This window comes from Pelophylax lessonae (genome assembly GCF_965119305.1).
Source record: "Pelophylax lessonae genome assembly, chromosome: 3".
Lineage (NCBI taxonomy): Eukaryota > Metazoa > Chordata > Amphibia > Anura > Ranidae > Pelophylax > Pelophylax lessonae.
Window position 1 is genome coordinate 494,349,962 of NC_138770.1, and position 25,077 is coordinate 494,375,038.

The following is a 25,077-nucleotide window of genomic DNA, read 5'->3' on the forward strand; positions in this document are numbered from 1 at the left end:
GTCTGGCAGCCCGTCTGATGGTGCTGTGGTGGTGGAGGACTCTCAGTGGGGCTCTACTTACGGTCAGCCCGACATCACTTCCTGTGAGGCGGAGGGAAAGATGGGCGTTCCTTGCTTTCGGAGCATCCGTGCTCCTTCATTAGGCGAAAGCTAGCAACGCCCATCTTTCCCTCCGCCTCACAGGAAGTGATGTCGGGGTGACCGGAAGTGTCACTGGTCCCCCCAAAAGCGTAAAAAATGTCAGTTAGGGGTCCGATCTGTCCGCCACAATTTCGTGGTCCTGCTAAAATTTGCAGATTGCCATTACCAGTAAAAAAAAAAAAATACCAGTAAAAAAAAAAAAAACAATAAAAATGACAAAGCTTTCCTGTAGTTAGTAGACGCAATAACTTTTGCGCAAATCAATCAAAATACGCTTATTGCGATTTGTTTTTTTTTACCAAAAATATGTAGCAGACAACAAATTGGCCTAAAATGTTAAAAAAAATGTTTTTTTGGGAATGTTATATAGCAGAAGGGGAAAATATTGTTTTTTTTTTTTTTTCAGAATTGTCGCTCTATTTTTGTTTATAGCGCAAAAAATAAAAAAAATGGCAGAGGTGATCAAATACCACCAAAAGAAAGCTATATTTGTGAGAAAAAAAAATGGCCTGGTCATTAAGGGGGCAAATCCTTCCAAGCCAGAAGTGGTTAAGGACATTGGCTGTATGTTTGGGGTCATTGTCCTGCTGCAAAATAAATTTGGGTCCAATCACATGCCACCCTGATGGTATGGCACTCAGGACACCGTTGATTCTGACCAAATCTCCCACACCATTTGCAGAAATGCAGTCCTATATTTGCAAAGAACCTCCACCATGCTTTACTGTTGCCTGCAGACATTCATTATTGCACCGCTCTTCAGCCCTTTAGCGAAAAAACTGGCTTCTGCTACAGACAAAAATTTCAAACTTTCACTCAACAGTTTAGAGCATCTACTGCCATTTTTTTGGATCCCAGTTCCTATGTTTTCAAGCATAGTTGAGTCGCTTAGCCTTGTTTCCTTATTGGAGGTATGTTTTTTGGCTGCAATTCTTCCAGGAAGACCACTTCTGGCCAGGTTTCTCCAGACAGTATATGGGTGTACCTGATGGCGCTGATGGATATTTTCTGATGTTGAAAGGAAGTAAGCATAATGTTTCTTTTATCTGCTGCATTAAGTTCCCTTAATGCATCTACAGTTCTCAATGTTGCCAGTTTCTTTGTGTTTTTTCAAAAGAGCTTCAACACCACATCTTGAAACCCCAGTCTGCTTTGAAATTTTTGCCTGGGAGAGACTTTGGTGATGTATGTGCAGTATTTCTACCTTGTGCCTTGATGCTGTCTTACCCAGGGCCGGACTGGCCTACCGAGATACCGGGAAATTTCCCGGTGGGCCGCCGGCCCTGGGGCCGCTTTAAAATTGTGGCCGCTTTAAGACGCGGCCGCTATTGTGGCCGCTTTAAGACGCGGCCGCTATTGTGGCCGCTTTAAGACGCGGCCGCTATTGTGGCCGCTTTAAGACGCGGCCGCTATTGTGGCCGCTTTAAGACGCGGCCGCTATTGGGACCGCCCCGCGGCCGCGCTGTGATGGCTGCTGCATCCCTGGTGAAGTCCGTACTATGTCAGCCGCTATGAGCGGCATGACGTCAGAGCGGCTGCGCGGCGCCGGCCGGCGGTGGATCATGTGACTGAGTCTGTCAGCAAGACGGACGGTCACGGTGACGGCGCCAAGGGACCCACTACACGGACGCCAGCCCAGCACCCGGGGAATCGAGTCCGACTGTCTGACCAAGTTAGTACTAAAAAATCAGCAGACTGCAGTGCAATTATTGATCCCATCCTCCGACCTCCACCAGACCACCACAGATCTTCGCCCTAATAGGATGGGGGGGAAGCAGTGGCGGTGGGGAGGATGGCACCCCCCATCACCACTGCCACCAATCTCCCCTCACCACCACCACTGCCAACGATTCCCACCCCCCTCACCACCACTGCCACCGATTCCCACCCCCCTCACCACCACTGCCACCTATTCCCACCCCCTCACCACCACTGCCACCTATTCCCACCCCCCTCACCACCACCACCACTGCCACCGATTCCCACCCCCCTCACCACCACTGCCACCTATTCCCACCCCCTCACCACCACTGCCACCTATTCCCACCCCCCTCACCACCACCGCCACCGATTCCCACCCCCCTCACCACCTATTCCCACCCCCTCACCACCACTGCCACCTATTCCCACCCCCCTCACCACCACCACCACTGCCACCGATTCCCACCCCCCTCACCACCACTGCCACCTATTCCCACCCCCCTCACCAACACTGCCACCTATTCCCACCCCCCTCACCACCACTGCCAACGATTCCCACCCCCCTCACCACCACTGCCACCTATTCCCACCCCCCTCACCACCACTGCCACCTATTCCCACCCCCCTCACCACCACTGCCACCAATTCCCACCCCCCTCACCACCACTGCCACCAATTCCCACCCCCCTCACCACCACTGCCACCGATTCCCACCCCCCTCACCACCACCACCACTGCCACCGATTCCCACCCCCCTCACCACCACCACCACTGCCGATTCCCACCCCCCTCACCACTGCCACCGATTCCCACCCCCCTCACCACCACTGCCACCGATCCCACCCCCCTCATCACCACCCCCTCATCACCACCACCGCTGCCACTGATCCCACCCCCCTCATCACTACCCCTGCTGCCACCGATCCCAACCCCCTCACCACCACCCCTGATGCCACTGATCCCACCCCCTCACCACCACCGCTCCCACCGATCCCACCACCCCTGCTGCCACTTATCCCACCCCCCTCACCATCACCACCGCTTCCACTGATTCCACCCCCCTCACCACCACCCCTGCTGCCACTCATCCCACCCCCCTCATCATGTCTGCAACCTCTGACATCTCCTGTACCATGTCCGCACAGCCCCTGACATCTCCTGTACCATGTCCGCACAGCCCCTGACATCTCCTGTACCATGTCCGCACAGCCCCTGACATCTCCTGTACCATGTCCGCACAGCCCCTGACATGTCCTGTACCATGTCCGCACAGCCCCTGACATGTCCTGTACCATGTCCGCACAGCCTCTGACACCTCCTGTACCATGTCCGCACAGCCTCTGACATCTCCTGTACCATGTCCACACAGCCTCTGACATCTCCTGTACCATGTCCACACAGCCTCTGACATCTCCTGTACCATGTCCGCACAGCCTCTGACATCTCCTGTACCATGTCCGCACAGCCTGTGACATCTCCTGTACCATGTCTGCACAGCCTGTGACATCTCCTGTACCATGTCCGCACAGCCTATGACATCTCCTGCACCATGTCTCCACAGCCCCTGACATCTCCTGCACCATGTCTCCACAGCCCCTGACATATCCTGCACCATGTCTCCACAGCCCCTGACATCTCCTATACCATGTCTTCACAGCCCCTGACATGTCCTATACCATGTCTCCACAGCCCCTGAGATGTCCTGTACCATGTCCACACAGCCCCTGACATGTCCTGTACCATGTCTCCACAGCCCCTGACATCTCCTGTACCATGTCCGCACAGCCTCTGACATCTCCTGTATCATGTCTGCACAGCCCCTGACATCTCCTGTACCATGTCCACACAGCCCCTGACATCTCCTGTACCATGTCCGCACAGCCCCTGACATCTCCTGTACCATGTCTCCACAGCCCCTACATGTCCTGTACCATGTCTCCACAGCCCCTGACATCTCCTGTACCATGTCCGCACAGCCCCTGACATCTCCTGTACCATGTCTCCACAGCCCCTGACATCTCCTGTACCATGTCTCCACAGCCTCTGACATCTCCTGTACCATGTCCACACAGCCCCTGACATCTCCTGTACCATGTCCACACAGCCCCTGACATGTCCTGTACCATGTCCACACAGCACCTGACATGTCCTGTACCATGTCCACACAGCCCCTGACATCTCCTGTACCATGTCCACACAGCCCCTGACATCTCCTGTACCATGTCCGCACAGCCCCTGACATCTCCTGTACCATGTCTCCACAGCCCCTGACATCTCCTGTACCATGTCTCCACAGCCTCTGACATCTCCTGTACCATGTCCACACAGCCCCTGACATCTCCTGTACCATGTCCGCACAGCCCCTGACATGTCCTGTACCATGTCCACACAGCACCTGACATGTCCTGTACCATGTCCACACAGCCCCTTACATGACCTGTACCATGTCCGCACAGCCTATGACATCTCCTTTACCATGTCCGCACTTTTACCACTTTTAACTAGAATTTGCTCTTTTATATATAAAGCCCTATATGCTTTAATATCTATCTTATCTATGTATAATACACTCTTCAAATTTGCTTTAAAATGCATGGTTTTCCCTTTTATGAACAAGGAAATAATGGCGCTATGCTGTTGGGCCGGTATAATAATGCTATGGGGCTGGTATGACATTTTTTCCAGGGCTGAATTTTATTCCCAGTCCGGCCCTGGTCTTACCATGGTGTATGACATTTGACATGAACCTGTTCTCCACAACCTTACCTTAGTAGCAGAGTTTGGCTGTTCCTCACCAAATCTTAAGCCTCTTATACAGCTGTTTCTGTTTTAGTTATTGACTTGTTTTAATCTACATATGAAATTGATGATCGTTGGCACCTGCTTGGTACAATTGGTTAATCATACACCTGTCTCATATCCTGGCTTTATGCAAGTGTTCAAAGTGTGCAAGTGTAAGAATTAATGCTGGTTTGAAGACAAAGGGTAGTCAATTGGTACAAGCAAGGGTTTGTAAATTGATAATAAAAAACAATTAAATAAGATATATATTTTCAACTGCCTTCTTACTTTACAGCAGGTCTTCACACCTGTCTAAAAATGTTTGCACAGTACTGTGTGCGTTATATATATATATATATATATATATATATATATATATATATATACACACACACACTCATATATATGTGACAGGAAGTCAGGTAAATCTGTGGATGTAGTCACAGACAGGAGATACATTTCCAACTGGTTTAGAAAATTCACCAATTACTATAGGGTGTCGGCTGCAGAGGTAGCCAGATCTGTCTAAGGAAGTTGAAAGGCCTTCAGCTGTTCGGAATGAGGAAGTTAAGGCCTCTATAATTTGTCCAAAGGAAGTCTATTGATTGCTGCCTCCTGACGCTGATTGAGCTGGGGAGAGGAGGACAGTCAGATGTGTGCCTCCCGACGCTGTGTGAAGCCTGGGAAAAGGACTGCTGCCTCCTGACGCCGTGTGGGTAGAGGAGGACAGTCAGATGTGTGCCTCCCGACGCTGTGTGAGCATGGGAGAAGACCTCCTGGAGCGATGTGCGCTGAGGAGGGTAAAAAGTGTGAAGACTTCTCAAGGTGAAAAAATGAACTATTTCTATGTGGAAGAAATAAATGAACTGTTTGCTATGTGAAGAGACAAGCAAAGGGACATGTTCAATGTGAATAGGAAAAGGGACATGATCAATGGATATTTGTTGGGTGAAGAAAAAACATGGACTATTGAGTGTCTGCTGTAGGATCAGCAAAGTTTGCCCAACAGTAGGTTGGAGACAGACTCCGTAGGTAGGTTCCTGTATGTGAGAAGGTAGCCGCCCGGCCACAGTGGCAAGGATTTATTTTGCGTTTTATTTTATTTTGGAGGTTTTTGACGCTTGTACTTGTGTGAAGTAAATTGCAAGAATAAACCAAACTGTTGTTTGCAACCACTTCTCGGCTATCTCCCTGTGTAAACGCACCCCCCGAAGGGGTCATCCACACCAGCCACCGAGCTAATCCCTCACATTATATTATATAATATAAATGGGTGCTAAAATTTTTTTTTAGGGTAAAGTTGATACAGGGAATATCAGATTGCCTCTTGGGGGATCAGGAAGGAATTTTTTTCCCCTGCTGTAGCAAATTGGATAATGCTTTGCTGGGGTTTATTCTCGCCTTCCTCTGGATCAACAGCGGGTATAGGATTGTGTATATGGGATTGTATGGTTGGGTTTTCAATACTGTTTTTTTTTTTTATGGTTGAACCGGATGGACTTTTGTCTTTTTTCAACCTGACTAACTATGTAACTATATATATATATATATATATATATATATATATACACACACACACACACACACACTAATGCAGTTATTTATTCAAAAACATTGTATGAGCACAAACAAGAATAGGATAAAATATGAGAAGCAGAAGAAAGTTCTTCTGCCACTACCCTGAAGGAAAATGTACATAAATTAATTTATAAATGAGAATGACAGCAGTCAGTTTTCAACAAATTTTAGCAGTCTGCAAACTGCGACGACATAAGCACATTCACTCATCCATTGATGGATGAGTATTAATCATAGGATACTGAATAATAAGAACCTTTCGGAAGGAAGGCAGATCTATAGTCTTAGTCATATTCACAGTAAGGGCAGTCCGCATAAAGAGTAGGTCAGGGCAAGTGACAAAAAATAGAAACCTGACTAAAATCAGAAGACAAGCAGAGTTTCACACAGAGGGAGGACAGATGTAGAAACTAGTGAGTGTAAGAACTAAAATTGAAGTATCAGAGAAGAGTAAGCGGGGGAACAGATTACAAATTCAATTTCTGGGGGTGGTCTTTCAAGATTGCCATATTGCATGGAAAGGCTATTTAAAGAGACACTGCCACCTTGCCCATTCAGAGTAAAATGTGTCTGTGAAAACTTTCTCCCCTTCAACCTACAAATACTCACCTCTCCAGTGATCCCAAGTTTCCATCTTAGCTGGCGGGTCTTTTGTGCATGTAGAGAAAACACATATAATTGCAGGGTCCTCTATACAAGCCAAAATATTTCATGATGCATCTATAGTCCTTATAATTATCAAGTATTCCAAGGAAAAAAATCAGTTTTGATATAAATCAAAAAATATTATGTATCAAAACATAACTACAAGGTCAACAGCCTCTGCCAAAAGTACCAATACAACAGTCACAATTTAAAAGCACAGCATATCAGATATAATATAACATCTAGGGCTTTCACCTGCCGAAACACGCTGGTACTTGGTAGACCCACCCTATGCCTGAGCATCGCTGAGTTATAGCACAGCTGCAATCCAAGCCAGTCAATGGTAGCCAAACAGCAGCTGTGCAGAAAGTGTTGTTGCCGAGTTGGAACAGATGGAGTGTAATGCTGAGAGCGGGTAAGTATGCACTGGCTGGTGTGTGTGTGTGTGTGTGTATCTCTCAACAGTCCTGGATTGTGAGGGACCCCCCCGGGAGAACACAATGGCTGTGTTGATGGGGGAATCAAATGATTTTCTTTCCTGCAACCTGTGTACCCAATTATCCTCCTGTGTGCTTTCAGCATTGCGGTGAACAGGGAACACATACCCATTCCTGGTGGTTCTGCCAAATAGTACAGTGTTTCTGGGTTGAAATCTTCCACGTCATCTATTCCCACAGCGCCAGACCCGATATTTGCGCTACTAAATCTTTATTCCCTTGACATCATGAGAGCTCAGTTGAAACTCTCCCTGCATGTCATGGCGGCATCCAAATAAACTATTAAAAAAGCCTGGAAAACCCTGATACTATGCACTTTGGAGAAATATGAAAAATAGGATTACACAGGCCATGATTCGAAAGTAAGATTGAGGAAATTTTGCTGGACGCATTTCCTAAAAACGCTAAGGTTTGGCAGCCATGGGTAGACAATTTTTTGCTTCCAGGTTTTGACTATCTCCTTGAACCCAAATTTTCCAGTCTTCCACAGGGTTACTGGATGGCACCCCCACCCGGATGAGTGAAGTGGACCTCCTTCCTCCAATCCTGACCCTTCTTAACTCCTCTTTTCCCTGCTTTATCCTCTCTATGCTACATGTTTTTTTTGTGCCTTTTTTGCACCTGTTTCTCTGGATTGACTACCCTAAGGAACTCCTTGTGCCAAGCAAATTGCACTGCCCATGTTATATAGGGCTTGGCACCCTTATTTTCACTCCCATTAGTCAATTTCGATCAATGTGTTACGGTTAGACACAGTTGAACTGTTTTGCTGCGATTTGTATAGTTCGACGTGGGCGTGAATCCCACTTTATACGGTTATTGTAGCAAGCTCACCCATGTCTGTATTCTGACTGATTTTCAATAAAAGGATTGAACAAGAAACTATGTCTGAGGCAAATTGAGAGATCTAGGTTTTGAAAGTGCATAATGTTTCCCACATACAGTCAGGTCCAAAAAAATCAGGACATTGACACAATTCTAATCTTTTTGGCTCTATACACCACCACAATGTATTTGAAATGAAACAAACAAGATGTGCTTTAACTGCAGACTTTCAGATTTAATTTGAGGGTATTTACATCCAAATCAGGTGAACGGTGTAGGAATTACAACAGTTTGTATATGTGCCTCCCACTTTTTAAGGGACCAAAAGTAATGGGACAAATTAACAATCATAAATCAAACTTTCACTTTTTAATACTTGGTTGCAAATCCTTTGCAGTCAATTACAGCCTGAAGTCTGGAACGCATAGACATCACCAGACGCTGGGTTTCATCCCTGGTGATGCTCTGCCAGGCCCCTACTGCAACTGTCTTCAGTTCCTGCTTGTTCTTGAGGCATTTTCCCTTCAGTTTTGTCTTCAGTAAGTGAAATGCATGCTCAATCGGATTCAGGTCAGGTGATTGACTTGGCCATTGCATAACATTCCACTTCTTTCCCTTAAAAAATGTTTTGGTTGCTTTCACAGTATGCTTCGGGTCATTGTCCATCTGCACTGTGAAGCGCCGTCCAATGAGTTCTGAAGCATTTGGCTAAATATGAGCAGATAATATTGCCCGAAACACTTTAGAATTTATCCTGCTGCTTTTGTCAGCAGTCACATCATCAATAAATAAAAGAGAACCAGTTCCATTGGCAGCCATACATGCCCACGCAATGACACTAACACCACCATGCTTCACTGATGAGGTGGTATGCTTTGGATCATGAGCAGTTCCTTTCCTTCGCCATACTCTTCTCTTCCCATCACTCTGGTACAAGTTGATCTTGGTCTCATCTGTCCATAGGATGTTGTTCCAGAACTGTGAAGGCTTTTTTAGATGTTTGGCAAACTCTAATCTGGCCTTCCTGTTTTTGAGGCTCACCAATGGTTTACATCTTGAGGTGAACCCTCTGTATTCACTCTGGTGAAGTCTTCTCTTGATTGTTGACTTTGACACACATACACCTACCTCCTGGAGAGTGTTCTTGATCTGGCCAACTGTTGTGAAGGGTGTTTTCTACACCAGGGAAATAATTCTTCTTCATCCACCACAGTTGTTTTCCGTGGTCTTCCGGGTCTTTTGGTGTTGCTGAACTCACCGATGCGTTCTTTTTTAAGGAAGTTCCAAGCAGTTGATTTGGCCACACCTAATGTTTTTGATATCTCTCTGATGGGTTTTTGTTTTTTCAGCCTAATGATGGCTTGCTTCACTGATAGTGACAGCTCTTTGGATCTCATATTGAGGGTTGACAGCAACAGATTCCAAATGCAAATAGCACACTTGAAATTAACTCTGGACCTTTTATCTGCCCCTTGTAAATGGGATAATAAGGGAATAAAACACACCTGAGCAGCCAATTGTCCCATTACTTTTGGTCCCTTAAAAAGTGGGAGGCACATATACAAACTGTTGCAATTCCTACACCTTTCACCTGATTTGGATGGAAATACCCTCAAATTAAAGCAAGCACATCTTGTTTGTTTCATTTCAAATCCATTGTGGTGGTGTATAGAGCCAAAAAAAAAAGATTAGAATTGTGTCTATGTCCCAATATTTATGGACCTGACTGTACAAGCTACTGCATTTTCATAGCAGCAAATAAATCACTGTGTTGAAGTTCACAAAATGAGTAAACAATATCTCCTTTGCTAGTATGCATTCCTGACGTCAGGGCATGCTCCAAATGAGATGACAGATGGTTTCCTGTTGTATTTCCTCCCAGATCTGGACCAGAGCATCACTGAGCTCCTGAACAGACTGAGATGCAACCTGATGGCGTCGGATGGACCGAAACATAATGTCCCAGAGGTGTTCTATTGGATCAGGCAAGCGTGGAAGACATTTCAATAATATCAATTCTTTCATCCTCCAGGAATTGGCTGAATACTCTTGCCACATGAAGCCCAGGTCATGCACCAGGAGAAACCCAGGACCCACTGCACCCACCTAAGGTCCGACAAGGTGTCCAAGGATTTCATCTAGATACCTAATGGCAGTCAGGGTGCCATTGTCTAGCCTGTAGAGGTCTGTATGCCTCTTCATTGTTATGCCTCTCCAGACAATCACTGACCCACCACCAAATTGGTCATGCTAAATGATGTTACAGGCAGCATAATGTTCTCCACAGATTCTCCAGACCCTTTCACATCCGTCACGTGTGATTAGGATGAATCTGCCCTCATCTGAGAAAAGCACAGGGTGCAAGTGGCGGACCTGCCAATTCTGGTGTTCAATGGCAAATGCCAATGAAGCTCCATGGTGTCGGACAGTGAGCACAGAGTCTGCTAGAGGGTGTCGGGCCCTCAGGCCAACCTCATGAAGTCGGTTTCTGATTGTTTGGTCAGAGACATTCACACCAGTGGCCTGGTGGAGGTCATGTCGTAGGGCTCTGGCAGTGCTCACCCTGTTCCTCTTTGCACAAAGGTGCAGATACCAGTCCTGCTGATGGATTAAGGACCTTCTTTGGCCCTGTCCAGCTCTCTTAGAGTAACTGCCTGTCTCCTGGAATCTTCTCCATGCTCTTGAGACTGTGCTGGGAGACACAGCAAATCTTCTGGAAATGGCACGTATTGATATGCCATCCTGAAGAATTTAGACTTTCCGTGCAACCTCTATAGGGTCCAGATATTGCCTCATGCTACCAGTAATGACACTGACCCCAGCCAAATGCAAAACTAGTGAAAAATAGTCAGAAAAGACTAGTAGGGGAAAAAACTGTCAGTGGCATCCACCTGTAAAACCATTCCTGTTTTGAAGGGCATCTCATTGTTGCCCATCTAGCGCACCTGTTGTTATTTTCATTAACACCAAAGTATCTGAAACTGATTAAAAACTCCCTCTGCTACTTAACTGACCAGATCAATATCCCAGGAGTTTAAATGACTTGATGCTATACTCTGATTAAAAAGTGCGTTCCTTTAATTTTTTGAGCAGTGTATCTGTGTCCCATTGGGGAGCTTACCCATCACTTACTGTCCCATAGCCAAAACACTAAAATGAGGGAGCACCTGGTTGTCACCAGAACTAATGAATCCAAAACTAGCAAAAAATATTGCCTTTAGTTATACTTTAAGCCTAGCACTGACTGATGTCAACTGTGTACTGCAGCTGTAGTAGTAAATATTTGCCAGCATACACTTAATCTAATCAAGCTCCCCTAACCAGAAAAAGGACAAGAGGAAGATGGTGAGAGGGAAAATGGTCTACAGACTGTGAGATAGGGATGTAACGATATCGAAGATATCGCGATATCGTATCGTCGTGGTCGTCTCGATATCGTCGTGGTCGTGTCTCGATATCGTCGTGGTTGGGTTACAATATTAAAAGGACAGGTGTCCGTCAAAAAGCAAGCTGCTTCTTAACTTGAACATTGCACAGAAGAATCAGTTATGCAACCAAATATTACTATACAGAATATTGATGTTCCTGACTACAACTTGCACTTTAAAAGCACTATGTGATCAGTGTTTTATGTTGTCATGGATCCATAAATGCAACAATAAATTGCCTGTTGTCTGGCAAAAGCAGAATAAATGTCGGAATTTTTACGCTATTATCATCACAAACACTATCATGAGCTATTTAACAATACCATGAGATTTTCCACAATATCGCAATAAATATCGTACCGTGAGGTCAATATCGAAATTGTATCGTACCGTGAGATTTTGATATCGTTACATCCCTACTGTGAGAGGTAAACAGCGTCTGATAGAGACATTAAATGCAATGCCATTACTAGCCTCCTGAAAGTACATTCTGAATATCTCTCCCAGAACAATCATGCAGCATGTGAAATCAGTACTCCTACCTACCTGCATGCTTACTTATTCCTGGACAGTGAGTATTGAATGTATTTTTCATTTAAACAATTTAAATATAAGCTAGAGCAAAGAAGGAGTAGCCAATATGTGAGCCTGAAAATCTCTCAAACCAAGTTTCCTTTCATCATTAGAAGGTCAAGTGTCTTAAGAGTGATGGCACCACAGTGCATGACCGCTAGTTTAAAGAGAGTTCCTATTTCTTGGTGAAAATCCTTAGCTTTTAAACAACTGTTAGTATGTACCCAGCCTTACACTACACATAATGTAATGTCAAAGTGCACCTGTGCCAAGACTATGGACATTAAACTATTTAACTATTATAGTATATATAAAGTGAAACAGACTTAAATAAAAGTGAGAGGATATACTGTATTTCCAATGTAAAGGGGTAATCCCCTCCAAGACAACTGTCGGGGAAACAAGTGTATAAGTTTTGAAACAAGCACTCTCTAGCTGAATATGCTGTGACAGAATTAATTCTCAAAGATAACAGCAAACACTCTAATGTTGAGTTCAGATAGTTTCTAACAGCACCTGTTGCATGTTTATAGGGCTTGTAGGCTATCAAGATCAGCTCAAATAGGAAAAAGCTAAGATTTTAATGTCTCTGTTGTGAATTTTTTCACAATGTCTATAGCTGCAAATGTTAACCACTTTACCACTAGAGGATTTTGCTGTCTTACGTCTGGGCCACTTTTTGCGATTCGGCGCTGTGCGACTTGGACAATTGCGCGGTCGTGCGACGCCATACCCAAACAAAATTTATGTTCTTTTTTTCCCCACAAACAGAGCTTTCTTTTGGTGGTATTTGATCACCTGTACGATTTTTAATTTTTGTGCTATAAACAAAAAAAGAGCGTTAATTTTGAAAAAATAACAATATTTTTAACATTTTTTTATATGAAATTCCCCCAAAAAAAATGTAAAAATCTAAATTTTTTTAAAATTTTTGGCCAATTTGTTTTCTGCTACCTATGTTTGGTAAAAAAAAAAATCACAATAAGTGTATTTTGATTGGTTTGCGCAAAAGTTATTGCGTTTACTAACTAAGGGAAAGATTTTTGGTGTTTTTTTTTTTAACAAGTAATGGCGGCGATCTGCGATTTTTTTTGCGGGACTGCGACATTGCGGCGGACAGATCGGACCCTTGACTGACATTTTTTACACTTTTGGGGGTACGAGTGACATTACTGCAGTAATCAGTGCTATATATATGCACTGTTACTGTAAAAATGACACTGGCAGGGGAGGGGTTAATTTTATTGGAAAGGGAGGGGTTAATGTATGCCTGGTGCTTACTGACGTGTGTGGGGGGAGGTGACTGAGTAAGTCAGAGACAGATCGGATGTTCAGCTATGCTGAACACTGCAATCTGTCACTCCCCGTCACTTAGATTCCCCCCGACGATCGGGGAAGAGCAACGGCGATCGCCGCCGCTCCTCCCCTGGCCCGACTCCCGCTGTGACTGAAAATAGCCTAACACTATAGGCTAAAACATTTGACCAGAAGAGTAAAACCTCTGCACTGTACAAAGTGAATAATGATGAAAAGTGCAAAAATGTGCCACCAGGTGGCGGCCACCTTGGCGCATCTATAACATGTAGATGTGCCACATCCTAACAACTAAACTGGAAATAAAAGATAGAGAAACATGGACTTTACTGGCACAGGTATATAAAATATAAAATTTATTATGGATAATTAAAATGTAAAACATATGAATGGCAACACTTGCCAACACATAAACAAAATATCAACACAAGCACCCTTGCAGAGTGATGAACCAGAGCTCCAGATGAAGCATACCTGCAAAACACGTCAGCCTAATTCACACTCTGTTTACTTGGGACATCTGTGACCACTTTATCTACAGTTCCCCAGGAGGGGAAGTGGTATCTCTTCTTCTCCTCTTTCCTTGGGGAATATACAGTATGGTTATTGTCACAGAGTCTATACGTGTTTATGCTTGCACTATACTATGTGGTAGTTTGGAAATCACCTATCTTCTTTTTTTGTGTATGTGCTGGCAAATGTTGCCATTCATATGTTTTACATTTTAATTATCCATAATAAATGTTATATATTTTATATACCTGTGCCACTAAAGTCCATGTTTCTCTATCTAATATTTCCAACTGTGTACAAAGTGAAGAGAGATGATTGTGCTGTAACCAGTTAAAGTGTATGAATCAGCTACTGCAGAGGGTGAAACGCTATACAGAATTAATTGAATTTTGCAGAGACGGATCTCCCTTGTTTGATCATTTTACTCGACTGAAACTCTTCACAGATAAGCAATAGATCACTTCAGGTGAAACTCTTCACAGATAAGCAATAGATCACTTCAGGTAAACAACCTACAAAAGTCATAATTAGTTGAATTTTTGTATAATGCCTAAAATTAATCATCAGATTTAAAAAGACATCATGGGTGTCAATGTTGTAAAAAAGATATTACTGTGCCCAGGAGCTGGCCATTGAGAAATCACAAAGAACTTTTAGAAATTACAAAGGACTTACCAAATGTCCCTATTTACCATCTTCACCCACTGTAAATCTCATAACCATCCAGTTTGGTGGACACTAGGGGCATGGGTGTTGCTATCCCAGACCAAATCTTTTACAATTACATATTGTTGAAAATGCAGTAACCCGTAGTAATTACTCAAAACAAATATGTTTTGTTGTTTACAAATCTAATTAGTGATTTTAGTGGGCATTCTGCACTACGTGAAAAAGGTTATGGAAAAAGGTACTATAATAGGTAATGAATGTACGCAATAATAAATCAGCATGGAAGGCAACAGGTAAGCAGCGCCATTTTTCCCTTTTTTATCAAATTTTATTTGAATAGCACACAGAAAGCCGCTGTACAAAGATGGAACAAATTTTTTTTATGTGTGCATTCTAGTTAAGAGACTAGTGTGAGAATTTTAGTAAATTAATATTTATACTCATCTAGATGGATGTAGCATCAATTCAAAGACCGATTGACCACTTCATTCTTAGTGAGCAGAAAGACGGTAACAGTCAGTCACCAGTTCTGTGCTCTGCCCCTCCAGCGCTCACTAGAGCACTAGGCTGTGCAGGAGACGGAAGTGGCTGGCTCAGGCTCTTAGTAGCTCGCTGAGAGGCCGAGTAAGTTGTCAGTCCAGGTATCTGGGTGAATCCTTCCAGGGTTTGGACTGGCTGAGTTACATCAGCTGACAGTGGGGGTGAGGACACATATACATACACATATACAGTGCTTCCAGCAACGGCAACTGTTTCAGAAGTAAATAGTTTAACTGGATAAGCTTGGTCAAGATGAACAATGTAAAGTTAAGTTCACCCTTACAGAAAAAAATAATTATTGCAAATATTTTTGCAAAAATAAAATGTGCATTTTATTATTTTTTCCTGCAGCAGCCTGGAAATCATTGCACCCACGATTAGATTACGAGTGTAATGTGGGCTTCTACAGACATGTCCACTGGTTTTAAGCCCATACGTCTGTACGGGCTTTCTGTTTGAAAGCCGAAGGACATGTCAGTTAACTATAAGAGCAATCATAAGCACTCCTGTAGCCCATTGAAAACCCACAGTGGCACATGGTACATGTAGTTTATTCATTCACAGTAATCTGTTAATAAATGATGCGATGGTAAGGATGGAGTCCCACAAGGCTACGTGGTTTTCAAAAAGTGACAGCGGGTGCTGGGAGAAGGACCCCCACCCACTGTCTTAGAGGGGGCAAGGGCTACATTCTTCTACATGTTCCACCCTAAATATGGGTGGAGCATGTAACATGTTTCAAAGGTGAACTTAGCCTTTATTGGTAAATAAAACCGCCCTTAATGTTACATGAAACCTAAAGATCAGCTTTAAAAGTCAATGTGCTACACTAGGAAGAGAGTCTGTTCTAACCTATTACACACAATTTCTTAAATATAAACATAAAACATTTTGTATGATTTATGTGTTTAGATTAGAGATCGACCGATTATCGGCAAAGCCGATATAGCGAGGGCCGATCTGCACTTTCCCCGATATATCAGAATCGGCCACAAAGGTGACCGATATTGCTGATATTTCGGGAAAGTGCTGTACCGGAGTGATGCCTGCAGCTAGAGGAATCACCCCAGTACTGGCGTCCAGAGCCGATGGTCAGCTGTCTTGTAATGACAACCGATGTGGCTGAGAAGCCGCTTGGCTGTCATTACAAGGAGCGGGAGAGACGTCTCCCCTCCCCGCCACTAGCCCAGGTCTCCCGTCCCACCGGGAGACCCGGGCAACCAGCCTGCATGGCCGCCGAAGACTCGTTAAAGCCACATTCGGTTCTGATTGGGTCTCCATGTAAAAATCAGGAAGTGATGTCATGAGTGACATCACTTCCAGGTACTGTCTGGCACCAGATTAAAAAAAATGACAGCATTCAAAACAGCCAAACTAGGCGTTTTGAATGCTTTTAAGTGCAGAGGAGGGGTTTGGGGTCTTTCAGACCTCCCTATCCCTCCACAAGAGTACAAATAAAAAAATATTTTTTGTACGAAAATATCAGCCGATACCGATATGCATTGCCCAAAATATCGGTATCGCGAGCGAAAAACCGATATCGGTCGATCACTAGCTTAAAATACAAGACTCTTCCATTACTTTCATTTGCATGTTTTTAATATCTTGATAGTCTAAGGTTTCTAAAACTCTACAACTAAAAAAATATAAAGATCATATTATCTGAAACTCACCTTCTAAAACATCAAAGCCAAGTACAACATCTGAGAAATTTCCATGTCTGTCTTTGGTTTCCAAGCAAGTTATTATACAGCCAAAGGATATGATTTCCACTTTGATGCACTCTGACTGAAGACGAAACCTTTTCACCGTATGTCCTCCAGGCAGAGACCCAAACACATCACTTGTTACAGATGTCATTTTTGCTCTGGCAAAATCACACTGCAATTTGAAAAAAATATAAAAATAAAGAGTCTAGCATTTACAATTTGCTCTGTTTCTATAATATAGACTGTTGATGCTATAGTCAAGTTTCTGTTCTGGCTTTTAAAGCAGCAGCTCAGCATTGATCAACTATGGCCTAAGTGTTTAATTCTATTAAAGTGCAACATATTTGTGACAGTAGAGATTATCCTGTCTGCCCTGTAACTTTTCTACAACTGCTACTGGATCCTGCAGCAAACTGTGATCCAGGGTCTCCTCGTGTTCATTCAAAAAAGTCCAAGGAGATTTCAGTAACACTACCAGCCACCGCAAAAAGTTAAGAAAAAAAAATGGTTCTTTATTCTGTATAAATTTGGATGAGCCTGTGGTAGGTAAATAAAAGAGTTAGCGACATAGAACAGCTGCACCTTCTGTATCCTCTTCAAACACAACCCATGTATGATTGCCTAGATCAGGGGTGTCAAACTACATTTTATCGCGGGCCGAAACAGCATTATGGTTGAAAGTGCAGTCTGGAGGAGGACCAGAGGAGGGCTGGTGTCTACTGAATGTTAAGACCAGGGGAAGTGGAGAGGTGGGGGTGCTACGGCTGCACAGAGAAGCGCAGGATATGTAGGAGGAGTTCTGTCTTCCTCTCTGTTGTGGACTCCTGAGATGGGGGGTAGGGGGGAGCTAGATACAAGCCTGTGGCTGTGTGGAGAAGTGCAGGATCTGGTGGAGGAGTTCTGTCCTCCTCTCTGATGCTGAGACAAGGAAGGAGCAACAATGAAGGGGTTGCCACAGCTGCAGGAGAGGTGCGAGGGCCATATGAAATGGCCAGGAAAGCTGGATTCAGCCCTGGGGCCTTGTGTTTGACACATGTGGCCTAGATCATGCAAATACAGCATATACAGACCAACATACTAACCATATTAGCAATAAAAGAAAAAAGCACCATAACAGATAAAATACCATGCCCTGCTGGTGATAAAACGGCAAAGGGGCATAGGGACGGCCACCAACAAGAATCACTAGATTACTGAAGGCGGTGCTAAATGCTGCTTGTACACTCTGTGAGCGACCAGCAGCAGCTGCCAGATTTGTACTCTATATGAATCAATGGCCAGCACCACTGATGACCCTGGATATAGCCACTGCGTGTCCAGGGCTGGCTACTGCGTACTACGTTTACATGTGTTTAACCATGTTTCGAGTGTCTAATCAAATCCTAGGCGTACAGACAGACACAAAATGTGAATAAGGCCTTACAAGGTCATTCCTGCCAGTCAAGGTTAAAACCTGTTTGACTGATCCTATTAACTGTTGTACATTTATTTAATGAACATAGAAAAAATCAGTGTGCCCGTTCTTGAGATCCAAACAGAATTCTCCTTTCTCTAAAGGCTCCGTTCACATACTGGCGTATCGAAACGCGGCCAGAATCAACGCAATTCTGCCCGCGATCCCGAATCATTGCAAATCGCGGTACGGTCGTGCGATTCTCGTGACTTGCAATGGCACCCCAAATGTGAGGTAAAATCTTGCAAACAGAATGGCGGGACACCTGTTGCCATAAAGACGTTTTTGGGGTGAAAGTTGCCCCGTGATTCTGTTTGCGCTATTTTACCGCGATTAGTCGGGCGACAATCGCAGCAAAATCGTGCCGCATTTGGGGTGCCATTGCAAGTCACAGGAATCGCACAGGTATCCCACGATTTGCAATGATTTGGGATCATGGCGTTTCTGCCCGTGATTCGATACACCAGTATGTGAACGGAGCCTAAAAGCAGCTAAACTGACCACACCTAAAACCCAAGTAAATCGCTTTGGCCCCTTTAACACAGACAGTCCGATCAGGTCCACCTGTCAGTTTTTCAGGTGGACCTGATCAGACCCTCCAGTCTCTTCTATGGAGCGTCGGATGTCAGCACACACATGTCCGCTGATACCCACCCCAATTCGATCCTATCCTGCCTGCCAAAAACAGACGGATGGTGGTCCTATTCCCCATCCATCTGGCGGATCGGATGGCTTCGGATGAAAACAGACAGGCAGTTTGTTTCTATCTGATTGCTGCATAAAGGAGAGCAGGGCTGTGTCCGCCCTGCATATCGAAGTGGACGCAGACCTGTCACCTGCCTGCTCAGCATGGATTAGTGGAGAGATCCCCCCGCAGTGAATGGCATCATTAAAAAATCATTTAATGCATGCATTTTTTTCTACATGCATATTTGACAGTGTCTGTGTGAATGAGGCCTTGGCATTGCATTTGTTGTCTGTACTCCATCACAGGCTTGCAGATAAAAATGGCTGCTCGCAGCGTGAGAGCAGTGATTCAACATATCCTCCAGTTGATTCAGTCCTATAGTTTTGCAATCAGCAAAGCTAACATTTCCTGCTGATAGCTATATTACAAGCAAATCCAACAATAAGAATTTGAAGACTGATGATCCCTCAACAGATTTAAAGCATTTTGTAGGAAAGTTTAGTACTTTTTAAGTTAAAATGTATTTAAAAGCAAAAAAAAACGAATTACTCTATTCACTGAAAAGCTATGTAGCAATGTGTGTATCCCTAATATGCTACTTAAAGGAGAGGTACAGCCAAAGTTCGTTGGCTGTACTTCTCCTGTGGATCACAGGAGTGCAGTTCGTTTTGCATTCCTGTGACCCGTTTTCAGCAGAGAGCGGGCTGAAGTTCGCTCTCTGCTGACCTCACAGAGCCGGTCCAGGCTCAGGTGTCAACACGACAATGGAGTCGGAATCCGTATCTAGATCAGCCTCTCAGCGAGCCGCTAAGAGCCTGAGCCAGTAGCTCCCACCCTCTCCACAGCCCAGCACTCTTATGAGCAAGGGGGGGGGGGAGGGGCAGAGCAGAGATCTGCTGACTGACAGTCATGGAGCTGTGAGAACTGAGCTGGGTGGAGTTCAATCACTTTGTTCTCAGTGTTGGAGGTGTCGGGGGACCGATGCTGCACCACCACCCTTCCCTGATCTCTCATCCTCACTATCCATGGATACTGTAAAAATAATGGTTCTGTGATCACTTTAAAGAGATAAAAAAAAAGGATATCTGCAGACATGTATTTAAGGTTTGGTTAACATGGAAGTTATTAGAAAAAGCACGGGGCGATTGTGATTCTTAAAGCTTCACAAACACTTTAAAGTATATATATTTTTTGAATAACAAACATGTTATACTTACCTGTTCTGTGCAACGGAATTGGGCAGAGCGTCCCTGATCCTCCTCTTCTGGGGTCCCCTTCTCTCCTCTTCTCAGTCTGCCACCATAGAAAGCCACTTCCTATGATGGCACAACTGCAGGCTTGATCCTGAGCCACGCTGCCTGTGTCCATAGACACTGGATTTGACCGACAGCAGAGGGAGCCAATGGCTCCTGCTGCCTCATCAAAGCCTGCGAGGAGCTGCTACAGTTTGCCCAAGAGCTCCTGGATGTTCCACAGCAGTACTGGCAAAATATTCTGTGGACAGATGAGACCAAAGTTGAGTTGTTTGGAAGAAACACACAACACTATGTGTGGCGAAAAAGAGGCAAAGCACACCAACATCAAAACCTCATCCCAACTGTGAAGTATGGTGGTGGGGGCATCATGGTTTGGGGCTGCTTTGCTGCGGCAGGGCCTGGACGGATTGCTATCATCGAAGGAAAAATTAATTCCCAAGTTTATCAAGACATTTTGCAGGAGAACTTAAGGCAATCTGTCTACCAGCTGAAGCTCAACAGAAGATGGGTGTAGCAACAGGACAATGACCCAAAGAATAGAAGTAAATCAACAACAGAATGGCTTAAACAGAAGAAAATACGCCTTCTGAAGTGGCCCAGTCAGAGTCCTGACCTCAACCCGATTGAGATGCTGTGGCATGACCTCAAGAAAGCGATTCACACCAGACATCCCAAGAATATTGCTGAACTGAAACAGTTCTGTAAAGAGGAATGGTCAAGAATTACTCCTGACCGTTATGCATGTCTGATCTGCAACTACAGGAAACGTTTGGTTGAAGTTATTGCTGCCAAAGGAGGTTCAACCAGTTATTAAATCCAAGGGTTCACATACTTTTTCCACCTGCACTATAAATGTTTACATGGTGTTCTCAATAAAAACATGGCAACATTTCATTCTTTGTGTTTTATTAGTTTAAGCAGACTGTGATTGTCTATTGTTGTGACTTAGATGATGATCAGATCACATTTTATGACCAATTTGTGCAGAAATACATATCATTCCATAGGGTTCACATACTTTTTCTTGCAGCTGTACAAGAAAGGACAGAACAAAACCATTATGTCCCGTTTTGGAATTAATTATTTTAAATTTTTTTAGCCGAGACTAGATACGTAAAAAAACACACAGTATCTTCTGCAAGTTTTTTTTTCATAGTATATAGATGGTGTAGCGCTTAAAACAGTGATAGTAGGATGAACCGCACAGTCCATAAAAACTAATGATGTTCACACATATCAAAAACTTAGGATATTAAAATATTAAAAGTCCTTCAGAAATGTGTGATCCCAAAAGAAGGTAAAAACACTCCAAGCTCCGATAGCCCAGTGCAGAGAATCCACCACCAAGGAATGAGATTGGCCTCTTACCACAATGCATTGATCCCCATTACAAGGATCGTATCCAGCTTTTAGTGTCAGATCCAAAACCACAACCAGGTCCTGCACCGGCTTCCGTACCACTCAAACCCGCTCCACTCGAGACAAATGGGTATGTAAAAGAAGGGTAACAACTCCCATAGTGAAGTATTGTCAAAAAGACTTTAATAGAGTAAAGCAAAGAGTGGCAACTCACATGTAAATGGAAGTTAAACAGCGTGCATCTCGGAGTGTTCCTGAGACTCGGTATCCTTCCGAGAAAATGGCCGCCGCGTCCCCTCGTTGGCCAAAGCATGACGTGCCGCAGGCTTCTCCTACGTGTTTCGTCAGAGAGTGCCGTCGTCAGGGGGTGTGGCCTGCGGCAATCCTTCTCAATATATACACTGGGCGAGCGAACAGGCGGGCACAATACTAATAGCCCGGAACCAGGAAGTAAGACACATGCGTGTCAACCACCAGAACAACCGGGTCACGATCGTAACATTCCAGAACAGGATGCCCACCACTTGCGTGTCAGCACCCAGAACCCGGATGTCATCTTAGTTCCGATTGCGGGTCAATCGAGCCCAAACAATCAAACTCGTAACGATACCGTGATGACCATATAGAATAAAATTCAGATGGTTCATTAACTATAAGGCAACATTGATTATTAAAAATATACATAATAATAAGGTCTCTCTTGAGGATTGACCTTACAATGTGTTTCCACACTAGTTGGCACTATCACAAGTGACCATCTCGGGGCACAGCGCCACCTCCCGGCAGGAAACCAAATCCCAAAGGAACTCCGATCACACAAACCATCATTATATAAAATTACATAAAACCAGAAATTAAACATAAGCAATATACAAAGATACATAGTTCATACGTAAAACACCAAAAATGTTAAAACATTAATATTTTATATCAAAAAATAATATTACAATTCGGTGCAATTTCCCCTTATCTTAATTGCTTTAGTTCAATAGAAGTTCTCATATTGGTAACCTATGTGGCAACACATCTGGGTAGTATGACATCAAATATCCACATCAATCACGCGTTATTAATGAAGGAATTGATGTCCCAATCAATATTTAACCCATGGGGGGCATACGTCTTGAGACGATAAATCCAACTCGTCTCCAACTGTGAGACTCCTCTTGTAAGATTACTGCCCCTCCAATTCCCCGGAAACTTGTCTATTCCCAAGAAAACCGTACCACTGGGATCTCTCCCGTGGCAAAGGTCATAGTGCCGCGAGACACTATGTTTGGGGAAGCCCTTTATTATATTTGCCACATGTTCTTTTAAACACACATGTAGCATGCATATCGTACGACCCACACATTCACGTCATCGGTGACGTTATTAAACCAGAGATTGTTCTCTGGCGGAGGTGCATCGATGACATCCTCCTCCTTTGGGATGGTGACTCTGATCCCTTGGAGGCATTTATATTAACGTTGAACAGTAATGATAGGAGGTATCAGACTTGCACATGAGAGTAGCAAGTCTGAGATCCACTTTTTGGATCTTAAGATCAAAGTGGTGGGTCGTACCCTAGAGACCTCTACGTTTTTTAAGGAGACTGACAGGAACGAATTTATAGATACATCTAGCTGCCACCACGTGGCGTGGCTTAAGTCCGTTCCTGTCAGTCAATTCCTTAGATTAAAAAGGAATTGTACTAACAGATCAGACTTTTTGCGGGAGGCTGCTTCCCTGAAATCCAAGTTTTTGGAAAAGGGGTACAAAGATGAGGAGCTAGAGAGGGCCCTCATACAGGCAGATACTCGCAATAGAGATGATCTGTTGTTTTTTCAAGCTACAAGCTTTAGCCTCTTTGGACCAGCAGTACGCATATATGCGGCCTCTCGGCGGGTTAGCCTTAACGCCTGAGAGGCTGCATGTATGTGTACTAGAATGTAAACAGAGCTGTGCCGAGAGCGCGCACCTTGCACACTCCCAGCACAGTTACCAGTGGCTAACGGAAAGCTCCCGATCGCAAATAGATCTCTGCTTATGTAAGCGATGTGACAGCCAATCACGACAGTCACATGATCGAACCCCCCCCCCCTGCCTCCCTACATTAGAAACCAATTAAAGGGCCAGGAGGCACTGGCGTTAAGGAGTTAAGCTCAGCTGTGAACAGGCATAATTGAAAACCATGGGATTTTGGATGTTGAGTGTTTTGAAGCTTCAAGCTATCCGATGTGAATAGGGCCTAATGCCCCGTACACACGCGCCGATAGTTGGCCGTGAATTTTCGGCCAACGTCCGATCGGCCGATTTTCGGCTTGTTAGTATGATGCTTTCGACAACCGACTCCGACTTATCAGCCGAAAAAAATCTGGTGTGCAGGCTATAAAATTTTTGTTGGCCGTCAACACAACGTAGAGCTGCACGATTAATCGTATGAAAATCGCGATCTCGATTCACCCCCCCCTGACGATCTGAACCTGACATATGCTCGATTCTTTGCATAGCAGAGAGAACAGCTGTGGGAAAAAAAAGAAAGCCTCCCGGCAAACGCCTATCAGCATCAGTCTCCCAGTAACTATAAACAAAATGATTACATTGTATCTTTTCCTTCCCTCTGCCAGGGAGAAAGGAAGTTTAACCTCTTAAAGACTGGACCTTTTTCTGACACTTGTTGCTTGCAAGTTAAAATCATTTTTTTTTGCTAGAAAAGTACTTAGAACCCCCAAACATTTTATATATTTTTTAGCAGAGACCCTACAGAATAAAATGGCGATTGTTGTAATATTTTATGTCACACTGTATTTGCGCAGCAGTCTTTCAAACGCAATTAATAGACTTTAATGAATAAAAAAAAAAAAAAAAAAAACGTAACAGTAAAGTTATCCCAATTTTTTTTTTGTTACACAGAGAATCGTGAGAGAATCGTGATCTTTATTCCAAGCTAAAAAATCATGATTCTCATTTTGGCCAGAATCGTGCAGCTCTAACACAACGGCCGATTTTCCGTCAGTCAGTACAGATTTCGTCAGACAAAGATCTGATGAGCAAGACTGGGCATGCTCAGAGAAGAAAAAACACACGGAAAGTAAACCAGCACATGACATCACTTCTGAAGTTGATTTTTGTTGGCCGAAAAAATTTGTGTGCAGTCTAGGCACATTCCAACCAACAAAACACAACTCTGGACAAAAGACGGCCGTTCGGTCGGCCGATAATCGTTGCGTGTGTACGAGGCATTAGGCTCGGTCCACACCTATGCGTTTTTTGGTGCTTTTTGCAAAAACACACATCAGTCAATTTAACATAATCTCCTACAATACACGTTCACATCTATGCTTTTTTCAGCCGCTGCGTTTTTGGAAAGGGTCAGAGACTTTTTTTTTAAAGGCAAAACAGTGCTTTTCTTTGCTTTTCAGAAA

General features: G+C 44.1%; 1 protein-coding gene across 1 annotated transcript in view; it reads right to left on the reverse strand.

The window, feature by feature from the left end:
* GALM (galactose mutarotase) overlaps window positions 1–17,065 on the reverse strand; it is a gene marked incomplete at its 5' end in the record, with an annotated part of 108,503 nt that extends 91,438 nt beyond the window's left edge. The window contains one exon of the mRNA XM_082250190.1: window positions 16,879–17,065. Within this exon, the coding sequence (XP_082106316.1) occupies window positions 16,879–17,065 (187 nt within the window). The remainder of the gene's footprint in view (window positions 1–16,878) is intronic.
* Between the last annotated feature and the right edge of the window lie 8,012 nt (window positions 17,066–25,077).